The following is a 20,488-nucleotide window of genomic DNA, read 5'->3' on the forward strand; positions in this document are numbered from 1 at the left end:
GAAGTTGCAGATTAAATCTGATTAGCATGTTTTATTGATGTTCTCTTATCATCGTAGCATTGCATGCATCTGTCCGAAGGAACTTTGTGTCCATCTTCAAGATATGGGTGGTAGATTTTCTACTTGAAATAATGTGAAGGGAATTCGAAATTTTGGAGTCAACGAAGTGATGCCCCTTTTGTAAGGGCTTGTAGTCCTAGTTTTAATGCATTTGTCATGCTAGAGAAAAATATAAAGAATCATCATGGATGTCCCTCTCCTTCCATGTTTCCTATTTCCCCAGAAGGTATCGCTGATTGCTTGGTCGAGTTGTCTGATGAAGAGGAGATTGGAAACAATGGTAGAAATGTCAATAGTGGTGAGGATGCAGAAATTGTTCCTATCATATATTGTGCGAGGATCATGCAAGGCATCTGGAGATGATAAAAACCTCCTAGTCCTCTCACAGTACCATCGGAGTGATCCCTACTGAGTCGCAAGGTCTCTGTGATTTCAATCCTCAAATGATATGCCTCCGTGTGTCAGTTTTCCCAGACTTCAAACCATGTTGCAAGGCGGATGGGCCACCAGCCATCATCCTCATTGCATGCCGATTAACAATGAAAGGTATTAATATTCAACGGCGGGTTAGGTGGCCCTTGTTTTCCCCCGAACTTTCGCAACACTTTGTCTACATTCAGAATTTCAATCCATCGGAAGAATATGAGTGGCACAACAACAATATAAAAGTCTCCATGTGGTTCGCCTTGAGATTTCCCAGGCACTATCAAAACCATACAAGGATCAGCGTACGACAACCAGTTGAACTATATAAATTAAAAAAAGTCTTATTATATTTTAAGTTTGTCATTTTATATTTTTTTATTGATCTTCAATATTTTTTGAAAAAAATTGATTTGGACAAAAAAAATTATATATTTAGTGTAGTTTTAGATGCTATTATGTTAATTATAATTTTTTAATAATTAAAAAAATAAAAATTAATACATTTAATTTAAATATAAATATATATATTTGGCCCCCCTAAAATTTTTTTTTCAAGATCCGCCACTACTCAACATTATAATCGATTATTGAATACATGTTTTGATATAACCAATAAAGAATGATATTATCCCAACTATAGTTGCATATGACATCATAATTGTCCAACAGTGAAAAGTATTGCACATGCACGGTGTTGTTAGCCTTGTCTGCTAGTAGAATGCCACCTAACAAATACATAATATAACAATGAACATATTGCACGAGGGCATTATCGGGGCATTGTGTTGCATCTCTTTAAAATTGAGTCCTTAGCCATTTTTATGTTGAATTTTGTGGTCTCAACGTGTCCATCTGGAATATCCCCAAGAAGTTCTTCATACCATTGCCATATATTTCTCTAATAAAATTTACTCCATGACCTCAAAGTATCACTCACAGATTCTCCATCAATGGGTAACCCTAATTACAGTACCGCGTCTTTTAAAATAATGGTACACTGATCACCCCATGGGAGGTTAAAAATGTGAGTTTCTGCGAGCAATCTTTCAACAAGCGCATTAATAAGTGGACTGTTATATTCAAACTGCTTTTATCAAAGATGCATAATAAAATCCAGCACATCGTAAGTAGGTCTCAAGCCTCTATCATCTAACCTTCATATTTAGATGAGGAGAATCTGATAGAAAAACGTCAATCAAAGTTCCATGTGGACTAAAGATATATGTGGGCTGAAAAAATAATAATAACAATTATAAAAATATTAACAATAAAAAAATAACGGTAACAATAATAAAAATAATAACAATACTAAATAATTTTAGTAATAATAAATAACAATAATAAAAATAATAATAAATCTAAATAATGATAATAACAACAATAAAATAATAACAATAAATAACAATGATAATAACAATAACAATAATAATAATAATAATAATAATAATAATAATAATAATAATAATAATAATAATAATAATAATAATAATAATAATAATAATAATAAGGTTTAGTTACTCTGTTGGTCCCTATAGTTTTGTAAAATTTTTAATTAAGTCCCTATATTTTTTTCTTTTTAATTGAGTCCTTGCACCAATTTTTTTTTAATTGGGTTTCTATACTTCTTTTTTTATTTAGGTTCCTGCACCAATTTTTTTTAATCGGGTCCCTATTCAATTAAACCAATTACCGTAAAGAAGGACCTAATTGAAAAAAAAATGGTGTAGAAACCAAATTAAAAGAAAAAAAATATAGGGACCTAATTAAAAATTTTGCAAAACTATAGGGACCAATAGAATAATAATAATAATAATAATAATAATAATAATAATAATAACCTTTTTAATTAAATGTGCAGAGATATAAAACTCATCCAACTAATTAAAAAAATTTTTCAATATTTATTCTGCTTATTTTTACAACTTTTAAATGACAACACTTTTTTTTTTCTTCTTCTCCTATTGGTGCACCCTTAACCACCACCTCACCTCAAATTTTTTTAATAGCCTTGCTTATATGAATTACCTCCTCTCACCATTGCTCATCATCTTTGGTCCCCATATCCTCATTTTATATCACTATCACTGAAAATTGTTTAACATTCACCACGCCTCACAACCAATGCATGTTGTACGTGGACTGCCATGCAGGAAAAATTCAGATTCTTGAATGTTACGCTCCAAGTCGCAAACATCACAACAAATGGTCATTTTTTTGTTATGGAGGAGGGGCAGGTGTTGTGCTGGAATATGGACTGAGGGGTGCTACACTGGAATGTGGGACAGGTTTTGGTCAGATCTGGAATGGAAGAAATCGGACCCTCCGTGTTCTTTGTTTTAGAAATTATGTAAGTAAATCAGAGGGTCCGTTTTGCTCGTAGCACATAGGAGAAATCGAACCGTGCGATATGACCCCAGCAAAACGGATGGTCCGATCTCTTTGTTGGATTGTTTTTTAATTCGTTATACTACTCGCTGGGTCTGATTTTTCGTTGCAAAACTTTTTTTTTAATTTACATTAAAAAAAATCGGACCGTGAGTTTTCATTATTTTATAATTTTTTCGAATTAGGTTATACACCACTCGGTTGGTCCGAATTGTGTGTGTATATATATAGTTGCTAAGGTGTGCGAACCAAAGACAGCCGATCAGATCTAACTTTCTTCTTCTTGTTTGAGTTCTCTTCTTCTTTCTCTGGGTCTGGTGTGGGGTTACTTGGATTGGGGAAAAAAAGTTGATGGTGAAGTTTCTATTTTTGTTTAAGTGAGTGGGAAGAATAGATGATAGAGTTCTTTTGAAAGTGTATTATTTTGGTCAGATTTTGTTGCAGACACCTGAAGGAGTAAAATTTGTTTGTGAAGATCCATTAGATGTTGTTATTCCCTTCACAATTTCATTTGAAGAGCTTAAAGGCGTGATTTGTGAGAAGATAGATTCGGAGATGTCAAGAAAAATATCATGTATTTTATACAGATATCATGTACCAGTATTTGGTGGATTCGTCCAATTTCAGACCAAATATGTAACGGACGAAGCAAGTATGCAAGAGATGTTTTCAATGTATATTGAAAGTTGTGCTCAAATTTCGTTCATTGAGTTGTACATTGAATTCGAACAATTTGAGGCCGATCGAAATATTTTACGAGAAGACTACAATAGTGACAGTGAGGAAGAGTTCGAAAGCAATTACGAAGTTGTTGGTGAAGACGGAGATATAGATCCAGCCGATGGCAGTGTGGCTCCGAATGTGACACACGTTGCAAATGCACTTGCGAACGAAGAGCCATTTGAGGAGCCATCTTTTATGCGAGTTTTGGATTTGGAAGCCATGCATGCTCCGGAGTTTCCGGACTATATGAGTGCAGGTACTCGTTTAGCACTTGTAAAAGAGGTTATTTAGACAAGTTCAAAATAAAAAGACTTTAAGTGAATTAGTATTTAGGGTCCAGTATTCATTTAGTTAATATGTTAATTAGGCTTTATTAATAAGTATTTGTTAGAGTATTTACGAAGATATTTAGGCGATTGTTACCTATTTTGAGTAATTTAGTTAATTTATATTTATTTAGTTACTTAGTTAATTAGGATTTATTTATTAGTTTAATTATTAATGAGTATTTATTATAGTCTAGATGAAGTTATGTAGGCGGTTAGTATTTATTTTGAGTTATTTAGTTACTTTGTATTTATTTAGCTAATAAGGATTTATTAATGAGCATTTGTTATAGTATTTATTTGTAGTTGTTTAGGTGATTAATAATTATTTTCAGTTATTTGGTTAATTTGTATTTATTTAGTTATTTAGTTAATTAGGGTATTATAACTAATTGTTTATTATAGTATTTATGAAGTTATCTGGAAGATAAGTATTTATTTTTTAGTTATTGAGCATAATTTGTTTTAATGTGTTTGTATTTTTATATAATTGAGATTTAGATAATAACGTAATGTAAACTTTAGCTATATCATTATTGATGATGTGAGTGATGATTTAATATTTAATTTTGGTCATTAAACAATCATGTATTAAATACTTATGGTATGGCTGCCTTCCTGGTAGAAGTTCCTTTTGTCGCAGATGGTGAGTTCACCGTGGGATGGAATTCAGTTCCAGGGAAGCTGTTATTAAGGCGATGAAGGAGTATACCCTCCGAAGATCTGTAGACTGCCGTGTGTATAAGTCGGAGCCGTTGACATTTATGCGAAGTGTACACAGTACGGGTCAGGGTGTGATTGGCTTATTAGAGTTAGCATGATCAGCAGAAAGTACTGTTGGGTTATTAGGAGGTACAACGGTAGTCACACTTGTACCAGAGCAACCATTTCTCAGGATCATTCGAAGCTGGATTCAAATACGATTGCCAAAGCCATAAAGCCATTGGTTGAGGCTGACCCCTCTTTAAAGGTAAAATTAGTTATTGCAGAAGTATAGTCGAAGTTCAACTACACCGTCAGCTATCGAAAAGCATGGTTGGCAAAGCAGAAGTCCGTTGAGAAGATATTTGGAGGTTGGGAAGCATCCTACGAAGCGTTGCCTATATGGTTCGAGGCCATGTGTCATAAGGAACCATCAGCTGTTGTACATTGTGAGACTATGCCTGCATATCAAGGGGATGATTTGGTAACTGATATCCAGGTATTGCATCGAGTCTTTTGGAGCTATTACCTATGCATTAGAGCATTCAGACACTGTAAGCCAGTTGTCCAGGTGGACGAGACTCACTTGTACGAAAAGTACAAGGGTTGCTTGTTAGTGGCCGTTTCGCAGGATGGTAACAATAATATCGTCCCGATTGCATTTGCTATTGTCGAGGGAGAGACCTCTGATGCTTGGCACTTCTTCCTTAGTAACCTGCGTCAACATGTTGTGACTCGAAATGATGTGGGGCTTATATCGGACCGACATGAGTCCATAAATGTAGATGTGGAACGTAGTCACGGAGCTTGGTCACCTCCTAGAGCTTTCCACATGTTTTACATCAGGCATATAGAATCGAACTTTCTGAGAAAATTCAAGGCACCCTATCTGCAAAAGCTAGTCGTCAATATAGGTAACATTGATTCCTTCAAAGTTTGTTATTAATGAAACTGCGAACATTCTATACGTCCTGAAACTTATTTGTTGTTTGGTACCTGATATTGTTTAGGATATTCGCGGACGGTTCGTGAGTATGAAGTGCGTTACCAGCGTTTACGAGAGCGGGGCGAGGCGTACACTAACTGGTTAAACCGTATTCCCCGTGAACAGTATGCGTTGGCCTTTGACGGTGGCTACCGATGGGGTCACATGACGACTAATCTAATGGAATGCATCAACTCAGTCTTGAAGGGTGCACGCAATCTCCCCATCACTGCACTTGTGAAAGCAACGTTCTACAGACTTAATGAGTTGTACACACGGAAAAGAGCAAAAGCAGAGGCGAGGATTAATGCAGGCCATGTTTTTACGGAGCATGTGACCTCCAAAATTCATGCAAATCAACTTGCATCAGGAAACATTCAGGTTAATTATTTTGACAGGCAGAATGAGGTATTTGAAGTGTGTGAGATGCCAAGTGGAGTGGAGTATACTATTGACCTCCGTCGTCAGAGATGTGACTGTGGTGAGTTCCAGGTGGATCGGATTCCTTGTCGGCATGTGTTTGCATGTTGTGCAAATCAACGACTAGATTGGCAGGTGTATGTGCATGACGTTTATAAGATGGACCAAGTCAGATGCGTTTATCGGGCTAGGTTTAGGCCATTAGGGAATCCTACTACGTGGCCTTCTTACAATGGTCCCTGATTCGTACCGAACCCGTACCTGAGACACGTTTCCAAAGGTCGGCCCAGGATGACGCGCTTCTTGAATGAGATGGACACACGTATGTTACGCCGTCCGAGGCGATGTAGGCAACATGGAGTTGAGGGACACAGTCGTAGTAGATGCCGTCAGGGAGGTCCTCCAGGTACCGACTATAATGCCCAGTAGATGTATATGATATTTGAAGCATTGTAACCTATGTCAATGCCTTGTATGATAAATGAATCATTGCTACCTGTGTCATTGTACTTTATGGTAATTGAACCATCGTAACCTGTGTTAGTGTACTTTATGATGTATGAACCGGTGTAATGCCAGTCACTGGAAGGCCTTCGGTCGAAAGACCAAAGATCATAGTCACATCTTCCAGTGACACGGCACATTCACCAATTGGAAGGTGGAATGTATGTGTGTCTGGGTGCCACCTTTCCACTAAAGCATTTACCAGTGCTTTCTGGCATTGAACTACTCCAATCTAACTAACATGGTAAAACCCAGTTGATCGTAAATGCTCCTCCACTCTCTCATCGTACCGATTCGGAGGGACAGGGTGATCACATGTTATCATCCGTGAGGCCTACAAAAGCATAGCAAAAGCACGATTCAAATTACACAACTATCATACATATTTTAAAAAGCTAATTAAAAAATATAATTATATTGAATCCGATTTACTAAGTAATAACATTTTCATCTCTAATTTTAATTAATGTACATAGAGCCTATATCTAAGTTGTTGCAGATAATAATTACTAATACATAGTTTCACTTTCTATGTAACTAATAATGTTCTAATGTAATAATAATAAAACCTCAACTAAAATAACATACTTCTATACATTAAAAGGCTAACGGGAAACAACTTATTACTACCAAAACCGCAAATAAATTATACTTTACAAATCCTAATTTACTATTTGAAATTATCAACATTGTTCCAGAAAAATATACACCAAAAGTATCCTAAAATTATAATTTTTATAATTAATTATAACAGTTACTTAATTAATTATTAAATCTAAAACTATTATAAAAATTATAAACAAATCATTTTTAATACTAATCTATTATATTGGATAAACGTCTAAACAACAATTACTTATTTTTAAACACACATGTTGCTAACCATTATTTAAACATATAACCATAAATTCTTAAAATTAAGCATAACAGTTAACTTCTTAACTCTAATTACAAAAATTATTACAAAAATTTATAAACAAGAATTAATTATATTTAGACCCACTTATCTAACTATTATTTAAATACATATTTCTAAATTTTTGAATTAAATTGCAACAGTTAACAACTATAATTTCTAATATTATTACAAAAATTTCTAATATTAATTTTTTTATTTCTAATATGTTATTAAAAAAGAATCTAAACAACAACTAGCCACATTTAAACATATATATATATATATATATATATATATATATCCTAACTATTATTTAAACATATATTCCTAAATTTCTACAAATAACCATCACTTCTAAAATTATTCCAAAATTTTTTAAAAACTATTTTTTTTTATAATTTATTATATTACAAATTACTCTGAACAAGATGGAACTACTACACTTACATACATACACCTTATTTATTTAAACATTTATTTTTAAATTTCTATCAATAAATCTATACACTAATTCATATATATGTTCTTCAGATAAACTCCTAATAACAACCATAAACTACTACACTTACACCTTATTTATTTAAATATTTATTTTTAAATTTCTATCAATAAATCTATACACTAATTCATATATATGTTCTTTAGATCAACTCCTAACAACCATAAATATCCTAACAACTAACCATAAATATAACTAAATTTAAAAATAAAAAATAAAAAATCTGCAAAAAATAAATAAGATTTAAAAAAAAACTTACAAAATCAGAGTAGCTCAAATATTTTACAATGTAGAGTTCCGGACGATCAACATTTCTAGGTTTTGATTTTTTTGACATTTTAGCTTTTTTTCCTCACACAGCAGAAGCCCAGAACGTTGAGGGAGGAAGAAGATGGAGTTGTGTGTGTTGGGTGGGGAAGGAAAGGAAAGTGAACTCGGTTGGTACGCATGTAACACTTGGTTTGGTTGTGTTAAAGGGGCACCGTTTGTGGGGAGCAAGCATTCAGCGACGCGTGGCTTGGCTATACACAACTCGGATGGTCCGCGTTTGGACATGGAAATCGGAGGGTCCGAGTTCCCCTCTCCTACTCGCACGGTCCGATTTCTTTCTCCACTGACACCACAGAAAAGTAAAGCTCCCCCCTCCTCCATAACTGAGTTCAACTCGTATTTGCCCTCCATATAGAAATTAAAAAGCGTCGCAACAGACTTGGTCTATTTTTGAAGGCAGTGATCAATCCAAAAAAATTTGATAGTGGAGACAAAATTTATATAACATGATAATAATTTTTATAATAAAAATAATATATATATATATATATATATATATATATATATAAAATTAAATATTAATTTTTTTATTAACCATTATGTATTTGTGTATAAATACATTATTGTTTAACTTATTTTTAATGTATATTTTGTATTTTAATATGTATTTTATATAGATAGTTATTTTTTATGTACATGTAGCATGATTATTGTTATGATTATATTTTATTATTATAAAATACGATTAGCCTTCAAAATATCTAATATACCAATTAAAACACTAAAAATAGTAATTTAAATAATAATATATAATTTAGAATTCTATTGTTTTAGGTTTTATATTTTTAAAAAATTAAGTAAATTTTTTTAACATTACCATCAAAATTTCTCTCTTTCTATATATATTACTAAAAAATTATTTAGAAATTCACTTTCCAACACAATTAGAAGCAGACTCTTATTGATATTTATAGTTAGAAAAGTTATTTTAATTAATGCAATTGTTACGCAAAAATTAAAGCTAATTTCAAAGGAAGATAAATAATACTTTTTTGAATTGGTTTCTAAAAAATAACACTAATTTTGTTTAAATATGAGAATTGTTTATTCTAACGAATATCTAATATGATATCCTTAAATTGACGGTTAAGTACCAAAAGCTGAGTAAAAAATTATTGTGGGGTCAAATTTAATAATCTAATTGGGGCAAATAAATATTATTATCATATACTACTAAAAAAATTTCAAATTGAAGTAGGGGCACTTGCCCCCACAATGCTACACTTCAAACCGTCCCTGCTTGTAGGCGCCACAGCTGATTCAGCCATTTTCGCAAGCATTGCACCTAAATTGGCCACTTTGCAGGTGCCACAGTAGATATCACCAATTCGCAACGCCACCACAGAGTCTCCCACTTCATTGACACCACTCACGGATTGGACTTGCGGCTCCAATTTGCATGTGTCAGAACGCAGTTCCAAAGACTGACACGCCTGGCTCCAATTCATTAGTGGTGCATCTGAAATGGTGACAAAATCTATTTTACAGGAACTTTGTGTGAATTGGCTATGCATACTTTGACAACACTTTTACATGGTGTGTATTTAGGGAATTAAAATATTTTTATATTTATATAAATAAAAAAGCCAAGTTTTGAGTATTTATTTTCATTTTGTTTGTTTTCGTATGAGAAATCAGTTGGCTCAAAAATACGAAGATTAACAGCAAAAAAAGCCAACAAAAAGAGTAATTACCCAAATCAATCTCTAAGGATTTTAAAAGCGGACATTTTAGTCCCCAAAGAAAATTAATACACATCAATCCCTAGTATTTGTCTTTATCAGCCGAATCAGTCCCTATTCCAGTTTCTGGCATGACTCACTAATGGAGACTGCTGAGTTGGCACGTCGCACATGTGCCAGTTAAGTGTCCACGTGTACAAGAAGGAAAAATTAGTCCCTGAGCAATAGTGGAACATATTGTCGTTATGGTGTCCTCTCCCAAACATTGCGTTGCAAATTATAGTTCAAATTCTTCATCCTTGAAGATGAGTTTGTAAACCCTAGTTCATCATAAGCTCTATTGTAAACCTTAGTTCAACTACAACAGCGACCAGAAAAGGAAGTCTTCTTCATCGAATCGCCAAGGAGAAAGACGCGGTGGATCTAGTTGTAGTGGTCTCAGAACAATTACTTATAATCAAGAAAACCACTATCTTATAACCCTAAACTACTCTATTGTGATAATTTTCCTAAAAGAAACAAACAAAAAATGTTCATCGGCATCTTTAGTAACTATCAAGGAACATACATACAAAACCAAAGAGCCTTTGTAAATTTTGCATTGTGCTCTATATTGCAACACACATTGCAAAATAACATACACTTCAATGCCTCGTGATTTTGAGAGAGTGGGGGTGATAAGAATCTATTCAGAGCACGAAACCACAATGCAGATGAAACTGCCACGCGGAGAGAGCATGAGGGTGCGCGGATGCCACGTGAAGTTGTGGAGGAAGGGAAAGGGCGGTCGTTAGGGATCTACCGAGGACATAGAAGTGGTGGCCGACAGAGACTGCAGCGAAATTGCAGAGACTATAGACTTAAGGGTTGCAGGTCATGGGTGGAAGAGGACACCATGCGTGGTTCTTTGGGTCAAAGAGAAAGCAGGAAGCGATGGATAAGTCCTATGAGAAGATGCAAATGAGGTAGTTGCGGCGGCGGTAGAAGAAGAAGGCCTTCGAGGAGAGGATGCAGTTCCATGAAGATTGAAGAAATGTGATTTTTATTCTCCCACTTTAATGTTATCTTTTGCTCCACACCCAAAACAACGTCGTGTTGCTGATAAGGATGAGACCAATTTGTCCATGAGGGACACTTGTGCACGTTACCAAACACGTTGGATACTAAATGTGCTACATCGGAATTTTTTGACAATCTCAAACAAAGAAATCATGTAAGGGACTTATTTGACCGACGGAGACAAAAACTGAGTATTAATATGTGTATTAATTTTTTTGAGAATTAAAACATCCGCTCTTAAAATATTGAAAATAGATTTGGATAATTATTTAACAAAAAATAATCCTAAATAATTACCGCAAGGGACCCAAAAGACGCTTTTTATTTTGTATATGGAAGCCAGGGTGGTGTTAAACCCGGTTATGGGAAGGAGGGGGGCTGCACATTGGTGTGGTGTCAGGACATGAGAAAATCGGACCGTGCGACATCCAGTTCGCAACGCGGACCGTGCGACATCCACCTCGCAACACGGATGGTCCGTTTTGTGGCTCTCTGGACACGCGTCACGCAAGGCTGCCTCCCCAAACGGTGCCTAATATACCAACATAGTGCATGCAGTAGGGACTCTCACCATCCGATAACTCACTTTCAGCATTCACTCTCAAGCTCAAAACTCCATTCTTCTTCTTCATTCCTCTGTTGGTGGTGGGGTGTGCATGGTGGGAAAAAAAAAAGGAAAATGCCAAAGAAATATAAAATTAAAGATCTTGATCGCCTTGAGCTTCATATTAGACATTATCTCAGTCATTCTGATTATGTAAGTATGTTTAAAATTTTTTTAATTTTTATAATTATAAATATTATTATTAGAAATTTAGTTGTTCTTGTTGTTGTTAGGATCTGAACTTAGAAATATACATAGAATGGTTAGGACTATTTTTTAATTTTTTTTTACTGAAATTTTTTATTATTTTTTTTAAAATTATTGTTGTTAGGATCTTAATTATTATTATTGTTGTTAGACATTGAATCGAAATGTAAATAGGATGATGTTATATTTAGGTAAAACAAACGCAGTATGTTTTTTTTTAATTTGTTTAATTTTTTTAATATATCTATTAGTGTTAGGAAGTGAATATTAATATTTAGAAAATAAATTATAAAATGTAAACCGGATTATTATTAATTTTTTTATACAACGTTTTTTTTTAAATATTTTCTAAATTTTTAGTTATAATTTTTAGGAAATTAAATATTATTGTGGTTGTCAGTAATTGAATGTAGGAATAAAAACTGAATGGTAAGTATTAATTTTTAAAAGTACGTTAGTTTATTTTTGTTAATTATAATTATCATTGTTAGGAAGTTAATTATTATTGTTATTAGAAAATGAATTTAGGAAGATAATGAGAATGATTATTAGTATTTTTTAAAATTTAGACAGTATCCATTGGATACTTACATGTACTGGTACCGATCAAAATTTGGGGACTGCTTGAACTTGTCGAATCTTGTTGTTCAAGAGAATGATGAGGGTAATCAGGATATGGATGAGGGTAATGAGGATATAGATCAGGGTAATGAGGATATGGATGAGGGTAGTTAGGATGCGGATGATGACAACGAGGAACAGGAGCCACAGTCGCCGCCACCACAACCTCCAAATCTGCTTCCACAAGAACAACCTCAGTCCTCAAGCCAGTACGTACCTCAGACACAGTTCACCCCGTCATTTCCAATGCATCAACAATATTTGGGTATATCACAATTTGAAACAGGAGAAGGAGGTTCTTTTAGCCAATTGCTTGGGTTCATGGCTGCAGATGCAGGACAGTCACAATATGGCAATCAGCCTAATTTCATGGCACGTAGGTATTCGTTGGATGCGAGGCTACCGTGCCATACCTCATCGGTTGCTTCTGGAGGATTCGTGTCTGTTGACTCTAGTAGAAGTGAAGGTGGACGCACAGTTCTTAATAGTCAAAATCCTAACCGTGTTTCCATGGGACCTCTTGAGGAAGATGCTAACACACTCGAGGAGGAGGCCAATGCGTATCTAGTAGATGAACCAGATGACGAGGATGATGATGAGGAGGATGAGATAGAGGAGTTCGATGAGGATGAGGAATCCCGTAATGATGGTATTATGTTGTGTATTTTTGCTTTACATGTTCGATTAGTTATTCATTTTGTGTTCATAAATGGTATCTCCATGTGATTTGAGTAAATGATATGTGGTATCTCTGTTGTGGTGTTTACCTAATGTGCTATATTTAATTGTTTTTATTAAATTGTATGCAGGTCAGGCACACACTCCGGATGACAAAGTCAAAGGTTACAATCTGAGGATTGATCCGTCACGTCGTAGCGCTAATCACTACATTCCATCTGTGTTCAAAAAGGCCGCCAAAAAATGTAAGAACTTTGTGAAGGATGTAAAGTGGACAATGAGAAAGTAGTTGTGGTGTAATAAACTTATTTATGTATTAATGGTGTAGACTATGTTTAGAGTACTTTATATGGGTCGGACATCATGTATTAATGACCTGGACTATGGTAACATTGCTTTGTATATTCATAGTATTTATATATTAACGAACTTATTTATGTATTAATGATCTGGACTATGTATTAATGTTTCAAAAATCTTAATATATTACTACGAATATCGTATCAAATTAACTAATTTGGACAATTGAGGATCATATTATATAATACTACAGATAGAGAATAATACTATCTTGTCATAGTTTATAACGCTACATAGACCAGATCATGTTAACTCAGTATGAGAAGTCATGTCAGATTATACAATGTTACATATATCATAATTTGTTAACTCAACTGAACAACTCATGCCATACTATATAATGCTACATATAAAATATCATCTTAGAATGTGAACCTACTGAGCATCTCTGCCAGCATTTGCACCACCTGACTGACGGCATCTGCTACGACTGTGTCCCTCAGCTCCACATAGCCTACATCGCCTAGGTCGACGTAACATTCGCGTGTCCATCTCATTCAAGAAGCGCGTCATTCTGGGGCGACCTTTCGTCACGCGTCTCAGGAATGGATTCGGCATGAACCGAGGTCCGTTGTAAGCAGGCCATGTAGTAGGATTACCTAGTGGCCTAAACCTTGCTCGGTACACCCGCCGAACTTGGTCCATCTTATACACATCATGCACATACACTTGCCAATCCAGTCGCTGGTTGGCACAACATGCGAACACATGTCGACAGGGGATCCGATCCACCTGGAACTTACCACAGTCACATCGAAGGCCACGTAGGTCGACTGGAAACTCCAGTCCACTTGGCATCTCACGCACCTCAAAGACCTCATTCTGCCGGTCAAAACAACTAACCTGTATGTTTCCGGATGCAAGTTGGTTTGCATGCAACTTCGTGGTCACGACATCAGAAAACACATGCCCAGCATTAATCCGGGCTTCCGCCTCTGCTCTTTTTCGGGTGAACAACTCGTTAAGCCTGTAGAATTTGTCTTCACAAGGGCAGTAACGGGGAGATTGCGTGCACCCTTCAATACTGAATTGATACATTCTACTAGATTCGTCGTCATATGCCCTCATCGATATCCACCATCAAAAGCCAACGCGTACTGTTCGTGGGGGATTCGGTTTAACCAGTTAGTGTAGGCCTCGCCCCGTTCTCGTAAACGCTGGTAGCATACTTCATACTCCCGCACCGTCCTCGAATATCCTGTAGAATAAAAAGAAACAAACGAAAAAAAAGAGGTAAACACACTTAATGAAGGTAACTCCATTAGTAAATTAATTAGCTTTACTGAGCGTTACCTATATTGACGACCAGTTTCTGCAAGTACGGCGCCTTGAATTTTCTCAGAAAATTCGACTCTATATACCTGATGCAAAATATATGAAAAGCTCTAGGAGGTGACCAAGCACCGTTACTCCTTTCCACAGCTGCATTTATGGATTCGTGACGGTCGGATATCAGTCCCACACCATCCCGAGTGACAACATGCTGATGAAGGTTACTAAGGAAAAAGTGCCACGCATCAGAAGTCTTTCCCTCCACAATAGCAAACGCAATTGGGACGATATTGTTGTTGCCATCCTGTGAAACTGCCACTAGTAGACAACCTTTGTACTTTCCATACAAGTGAGTCTCATCTACCTGGACAACTGGCTTACAATGTCTGAATGCTCTAATGCAGGGGTAATAACTCCAAAAGACCCGATGCAATACCCGAATATCAGTCACCAGGTCATCGCCTTGATATGCAGGCATAGTCTCAAAATGAACAACAGCTGACAGCTCCTTATGACACATGGCCTCAAACCATATAGGCAAGGCTTCGTATGATACTTCCCAGCCTCCAAATATTTTTTCTACTGCCTTTTACTTAGCCAACCATGCTTTCCGATAACTAATGGTGTAGTTGAACTTCGATTGCACTTCTGCTATAACCGATTTTTACCTTTAGGGCGGGGTCAGCCTCAACCAACGGCTTTATTGCTTCTGCAATTGTGGTCGAATCCAGCTTTGAATGATCCTGAGAAATTGTGGCTCTGGTATATGTGTGACTGCTATTATACCTCCTTATAACCCAACAATACTTCTGGCTGATCATGCTAACTCGGATAAGCTAATCACACCCTGACCCATACTGTATACACTTCGCATAAAATGTCAACGGCTCAGACTCATACACCCGGTAGTCTACACTTCTTCATATGGTATACTCTTTTATTGCCTTAATAACAGCTTCCCTGAAACTGAATTCCATCCCAACGACAAATTCACCATCTGCGACAAAAAGAATTTCTGCCACAAGGACAGCCATACAAAAAATATTTAATACACAAATATTTAAACATCGAAAATAAAGATAAATCAATTTTTACTGCATCAATTATGATATAAATCCAAACTATTTATATTTGACTAATTTACTTATTTACTAACAAATGCGTATTTATTTTCAAGTAATTTACTAACAAATATTAATTTATATTTAACTAATTCACTAGTTTACTATTTCACTAATAAATTCTAATTTATATTAATCTAATTTACTAATTTACTAATAGATACTAATTTATATTTAATTAACTTGCTAAATTAACTCATAAATACTAACTGATATTTAACTAATTTACTAATTTATATATAAATTCTAATTTATATTCAACTAATTCAGTTACTCCTTAAAAATTTTACTTTCTCAAACTTAAATACACAAACAGGTAAACAAAAATAAATACTAATCGAGTATATTTTCACACTTCACTTAGCTAGTTAGTCCAACTATCAAGATAAATTATTAAAAAATTCTAATCCATTTTATAAATACGGAGAATTACGTACCCGCACTGATATAATCCGGAAACTCCGGAACATGCATGGCTTCCAAATCCAAAACTCGCATGAATGATGGCTCCTCAAACGGCACTTCGTTTGCTAGTGTATTTGCCACATCTGACACATCCAGAGCCATAGGTCCGTCACCTTGATCTTCATCTCCATCTGGACCAACAACTTCGTAGTTGCTTTCGAACTCTTCTTCACTTTCACTATTGTAATCTTCCTGTAGAATATTCCGGTCGGCCTCAGATTGCTCAAACTCAACATACAACTCGATGAACGCGAGTTGACTCCGATTTTCAATATACATTGAAAACATCTCTTGCATGCTCGCTTTGTCCGTTACATATTTGGTTTGAAATTGGACGAATCCACCAAACACTTGTATAGGATATCTATATAGAATACAGGCTATTCTTCTTGCCCTCTCAGAATGAATCTTTTTACATATCACACATTTGAGCTCTTCAAATGAGATTGTGAAAGGAATCACAACATCTAACGAATTTTCACAAACAAATGTTACTCCTTCAGATGTTTGTAATAAAATCTGACCAAAATAATACACCTTCAATAAAACTCTGTCACTCATTACTCTTATTCACATAAACAAGATAAAAAACTTGAAAACTAAATTTTTAGCTATCATGCCAAGTAAGGAAGAAACAGAGAAACAAAAAATCAGAAGAAAGAATCGTTGAAGAAGGAGAAGAAAATGCGAGTAGGTCCTCACCACCATTCAGATACTTTTATTTAAAGTCAACAACAAATCGGACCCTACGATTAGATTTACTTCATTCAAAAAAATTATAGAATAATAAAATCGCACCCTCCGATTTCATAAACCGAATTCATAAAAAAACTACACCCTACTAGCAATTCGGAGGGTCCGATTAGCACCTTCAGAAAATACAAAATTCCATCCTCTCCAAATCGGACCCACCGATTTGTTTAGCCAAATTTAAAACTCAAACAAGTCGCACGGTCTGAGTTCATGGGCCTGACACTAAGAAAAAAACCTGTCCCACGGAATGGTATGAAACCCCATAATTCTATGTCCGGAAAAGACACGCACAACCCTTCCATATAAAAAAAAATTGAACCCCCAAAAGAGACGCGGCCCAAACCATCAAACCAAACCTAAAACACCAACAGTGCAAAACACAATCGCACACATAGACACAGGAAAAGAAAATGAGATGTCCTTTTTGCAGAGACACACTATAAATTCATTCTTAACTAAATTCTCTCACTCTCACCCTAAAGAAAAACCCTAATTCACTTCCCCCCACCCTACTCTTTCTCCCCCATTTCCCTAACCATGGCCGCAGCAGCAGCTAGACCCCTTGTCACCGTCCAACCCTTGGATGGCGACATGGCCACCGATGCCCAACCAACTGTCCCACTTCCCGATGTCATGAAGGCCGCCATTCGCCCTGACATCGTCACATTCGTCCACGACAACATTTCCAAGAACTCCCGCCAGCCCTACGCCGTCTCCCGCCGCGCCGGCCACCAGACCTCCGCCGAGTCCTGGGGAACCGGGCGTGCTGTCTCCCGTATTCCCCGTGTTCCCGGCGGCGGAACTCACCGCGCTGGCCAGGGAGCTTTCGGAAACATGTGCCGCGGCGGGCGCATGTTTGCCCCTACCAAGATCTGGCGCCGCTGGCACCGCAAGATCAACGTCAACCAGAAGCGGTACGCCGTCGTTTCCGCCATCGCTGCCTCTGCCATTCCCTCACTAGTCGTCGCACGCGGCCACCGCATTGACACCGTGCCGGAGCTCCCTCTCGTCGTCTCAGATGCCGCGGAAGCCGTTGAAAAGACAAAGGAAGCGATCAACGTCTTGAAATCCATCGGAGCTTATTCCGACGCTGAGAAGGCAAAGGACAGCCACGCAATTCGCCCTGGGAAGGGGAAAATGCGTAACCGCCGATACATTTCAAGAAAGGGACCTCTGATTGTGTACGGAACCGAAGGAGCTAAGGCTGTTAAGGCGTTCCGGAACATTCCTGGCGTCGAAGTTGTGAACGTTGAGAGACTGAATTTATTGAAATTGGCGCCTGGTGGACACCTTGGCAGGTTTGTGATATGGACTAAGTCGGCATTCGAGAAGCTTGATTCGATTTATGGTTCGTTTGAGAAGCCGTCTGAGAAGAAGAAGGGGTACTTGCTTCCTAGGGCGAAGATGGTGAATGCAGATTTGGCTAGGATTATTAACTCTGATGAGGTGCAGAGTGTTGTAAGGCCGATCAAGAAGGAGGTTAAGAGGGCTACATTGAAGAAGAACCCTCTGAAGAACCTGAATGTCATGTTGAGGTTGAACCCTTATGCTAAGGCTGCTAAGAGGATGGCACTTCTTGCAGAGGCGCAACGCGTTAAGGCCAAGAAGGAGAAGCTTGACCAGAAGAGGAAGACTGTTTCCAAGGTATGTGAATTTCAACTATGCAGCACTTGTCATTTTTATGAATTTAGTATGTAGCATTGTGTGATATTGTGATAGTGTGGATTTGGTTTGAAAATGGTGTGTATATTGTTATATTTTGAGATTATGCATTTTGTGATATATCTAGTTGTTTTGCAGTGCTTTAGGGTTCCAATTTCTTTTAAAAAAAATTATTATTGATTGTAGATTCGTGTAGAATATGGGTTTATTGTGGTTTCAGATTTGCTATATTGATTCTGTGATTCGGTGTGGCTTGGACTAACAGCTATAAATTGTTATTTCTGTTGTTGATTTAATTGTATTAATGTTCGTGCTGATCATATTCTTTTTAGAGCTTTTCTGGCTGCAATTTACTGGTCGAACGTGATTTTTATGTTCTTTATGGCGGGTGCATCTTAGTTTGTGCGGGGGATTGTGAATAATGTTCCATGGTTTCGTCAAATAGCTTAAATTATGTGCTTAAATTATGTGCATGTGTTGTAAATGGTAATTGTTAGTTGATTCAAATTGTTCTTTGATAATTGCAATGTGCTTGTGTTTTTACTCAGCTACATATGTATTTGTGTTAGATGAGAACAATGATGAATCTTAGGCCATAGAATACCAAATCAAATCAGCATGAATTTAAATATAACTATGGCATTCAAGTTCTCCTATTTGTGGCAACATGAATTTCTTTTGTATAATGTCTCTTTGGTAATTGAATGCCTTTGCTCATGTTGTTGGTTGATAGATTGCCTTAAACTTTGGTAATTGTTTAATTGCATCTTTTTTGTGTCTGTGATTGTTAGGAGGAAGCTTCTGCCATCAGGGCCGCTGGAAAGGCATGGTATCAAACTATGGTTTCAGATTCTGATTACACTGAGTTTGATAACTTCTCTAAGTGGTTGGGTGTTTCACAGTGAGGTTTACCGAGAGTTACTTAGTTTCTTGTCTAGATATTTTGTTCTTGTACTCTGTTATGATAAAAAAGATTTTTGGTTTTTATTTTTGCGGGTTATTTATATCATAATCTTATGCAAAGACAAGATCGAAATTTTTTTTGAAGTATTGCAGTCCAAACTCTGGCATCTTCAGTGGCATGTTTATCCTTGTTTGCTATACGCGTTTGTTAACTAGTTTGTTTGGTTAAATTTTTGCTACCAAAGGGAATGAGAGTTCCCATAACTGAAAAAGTTGTTTCTAACATTCGGTCAAGTGTTTCGAGAAGTTGAACTGTTTTCCTAATACAAAAGATTTACAAAGGTCAATGTGCCAAGTCAAAACTTGTAAGATAGTTTCTTTTGTTTGTAGTTAATGTGTTTCTCGAATTACCTTTGGAATTGTCTGCATCAAGGATGGTGTGCTATTGTAGATTTATGGAATTTGAATTTATCGGGTGATTAGATTTGAAGATCCTCTGTCCAAATACCTCAATTATTTCTGATGCAATAGTACGCCTGCTTAAATTCGCTTAAATTCTATCTAAGCGTAATTCTCTTTTTTTTCTATTAGGAGAAACTAATTTTAGTCTCTGATGTGGTCTTATTTAATTAATTGATTAAAATACTTAAAAGTAATGTAATTATTTTTTTCAATAATATTATTTAAATTTATAAATTTAAAAATAATTCACTATTAAAAAATATTAATATTAAAAAAATTCATATGTAACAATAATACACAATATATAATTCGGGATTACACTAATTTGTAAAATTATTTAATACAAAGAAAATCATAATTAAGCTCTATACATTGTGAAAT

The 20,488-nt window shown here is 35.9% G+C and overlaps 3 protein-coding genes across 3 annotated transcripts; 2 read left to right on the forward strand and 1 right to left on the reverse strand.

Moving 5' to 3' along the window:
- Window positions 1-4,582: 4,582 nt before the first annotated feature.
- On the forward strand, window positions 4,583-6,270 carry LOC112729979 (uncharacterized). Its single transcript, XM_025780105.2, has 3 exons — window positions 4,583-4,731; window positions 4,941-5,536; window positions 5,633-6,270. The coding sequence occupies exons 1-3, from the start codon at window positions 4,583-4,585 to the stop codon at window positions 6,268-6,270; spliced, it is 1,383 nt and encodes a 460-aa protein (XP_025635890.2).
- A 7,574-nt stretch (window positions 6,271-13,844) lies between these two features.
- On the reverse strand, window positions 13,845-14,537 carry LOC114924903 (uncharacterized). The gene has a single exon (XM_029291059.1). It carries the CDS (start codon window positions 14,535-14,537, stop codon window positions 13,845-13,847), a length of 693 nt encoding a protein of 230 aa, XP_029146892.1.
- A 2,824-nt stretch (window positions 14,538-17,361) lies between these two features.
- On the forward strand, window positions 17,362-19,824 carry LOC112727329 (large ribosomal subunit protein uL4). Its single transcript, XM_025777031.3, has 2 exons — window positions 17,362-18,724; window positions 19,534-19,824. Exons 1-2 carry the CDS (start codon window positions 17,618-17,620, stop codon window positions 19,645-19,647), a joined length of 1,221 nt encoding a protein of 406 aa, XP_025632816.1. The 5' UTR covers window positions 17,362-17,617; the 3' UTR covers window positions 19,648-19,824.
- The last annotated feature ends 664 nt before the right edge of the window (window positions 19,825-20,488 follow it).

The sequence above is a fragment of the Arachis hypogaea genome, chromosome 12 (genome assembly GCF_003086295.3).
Source record: "Arachis hypogaea cultivar Tifrunner chromosome 12, arahy.Tifrunner.gnm2.J5K5, whole genome shotgun sequence".
Classification (NCBI taxonomy): domain Eukaryota; kingdom Viridiplantae; phylum Streptophyta; class Magnoliopsida; order Fabales; family Fabaceae; genus Arachis; species Arachis hypogaea.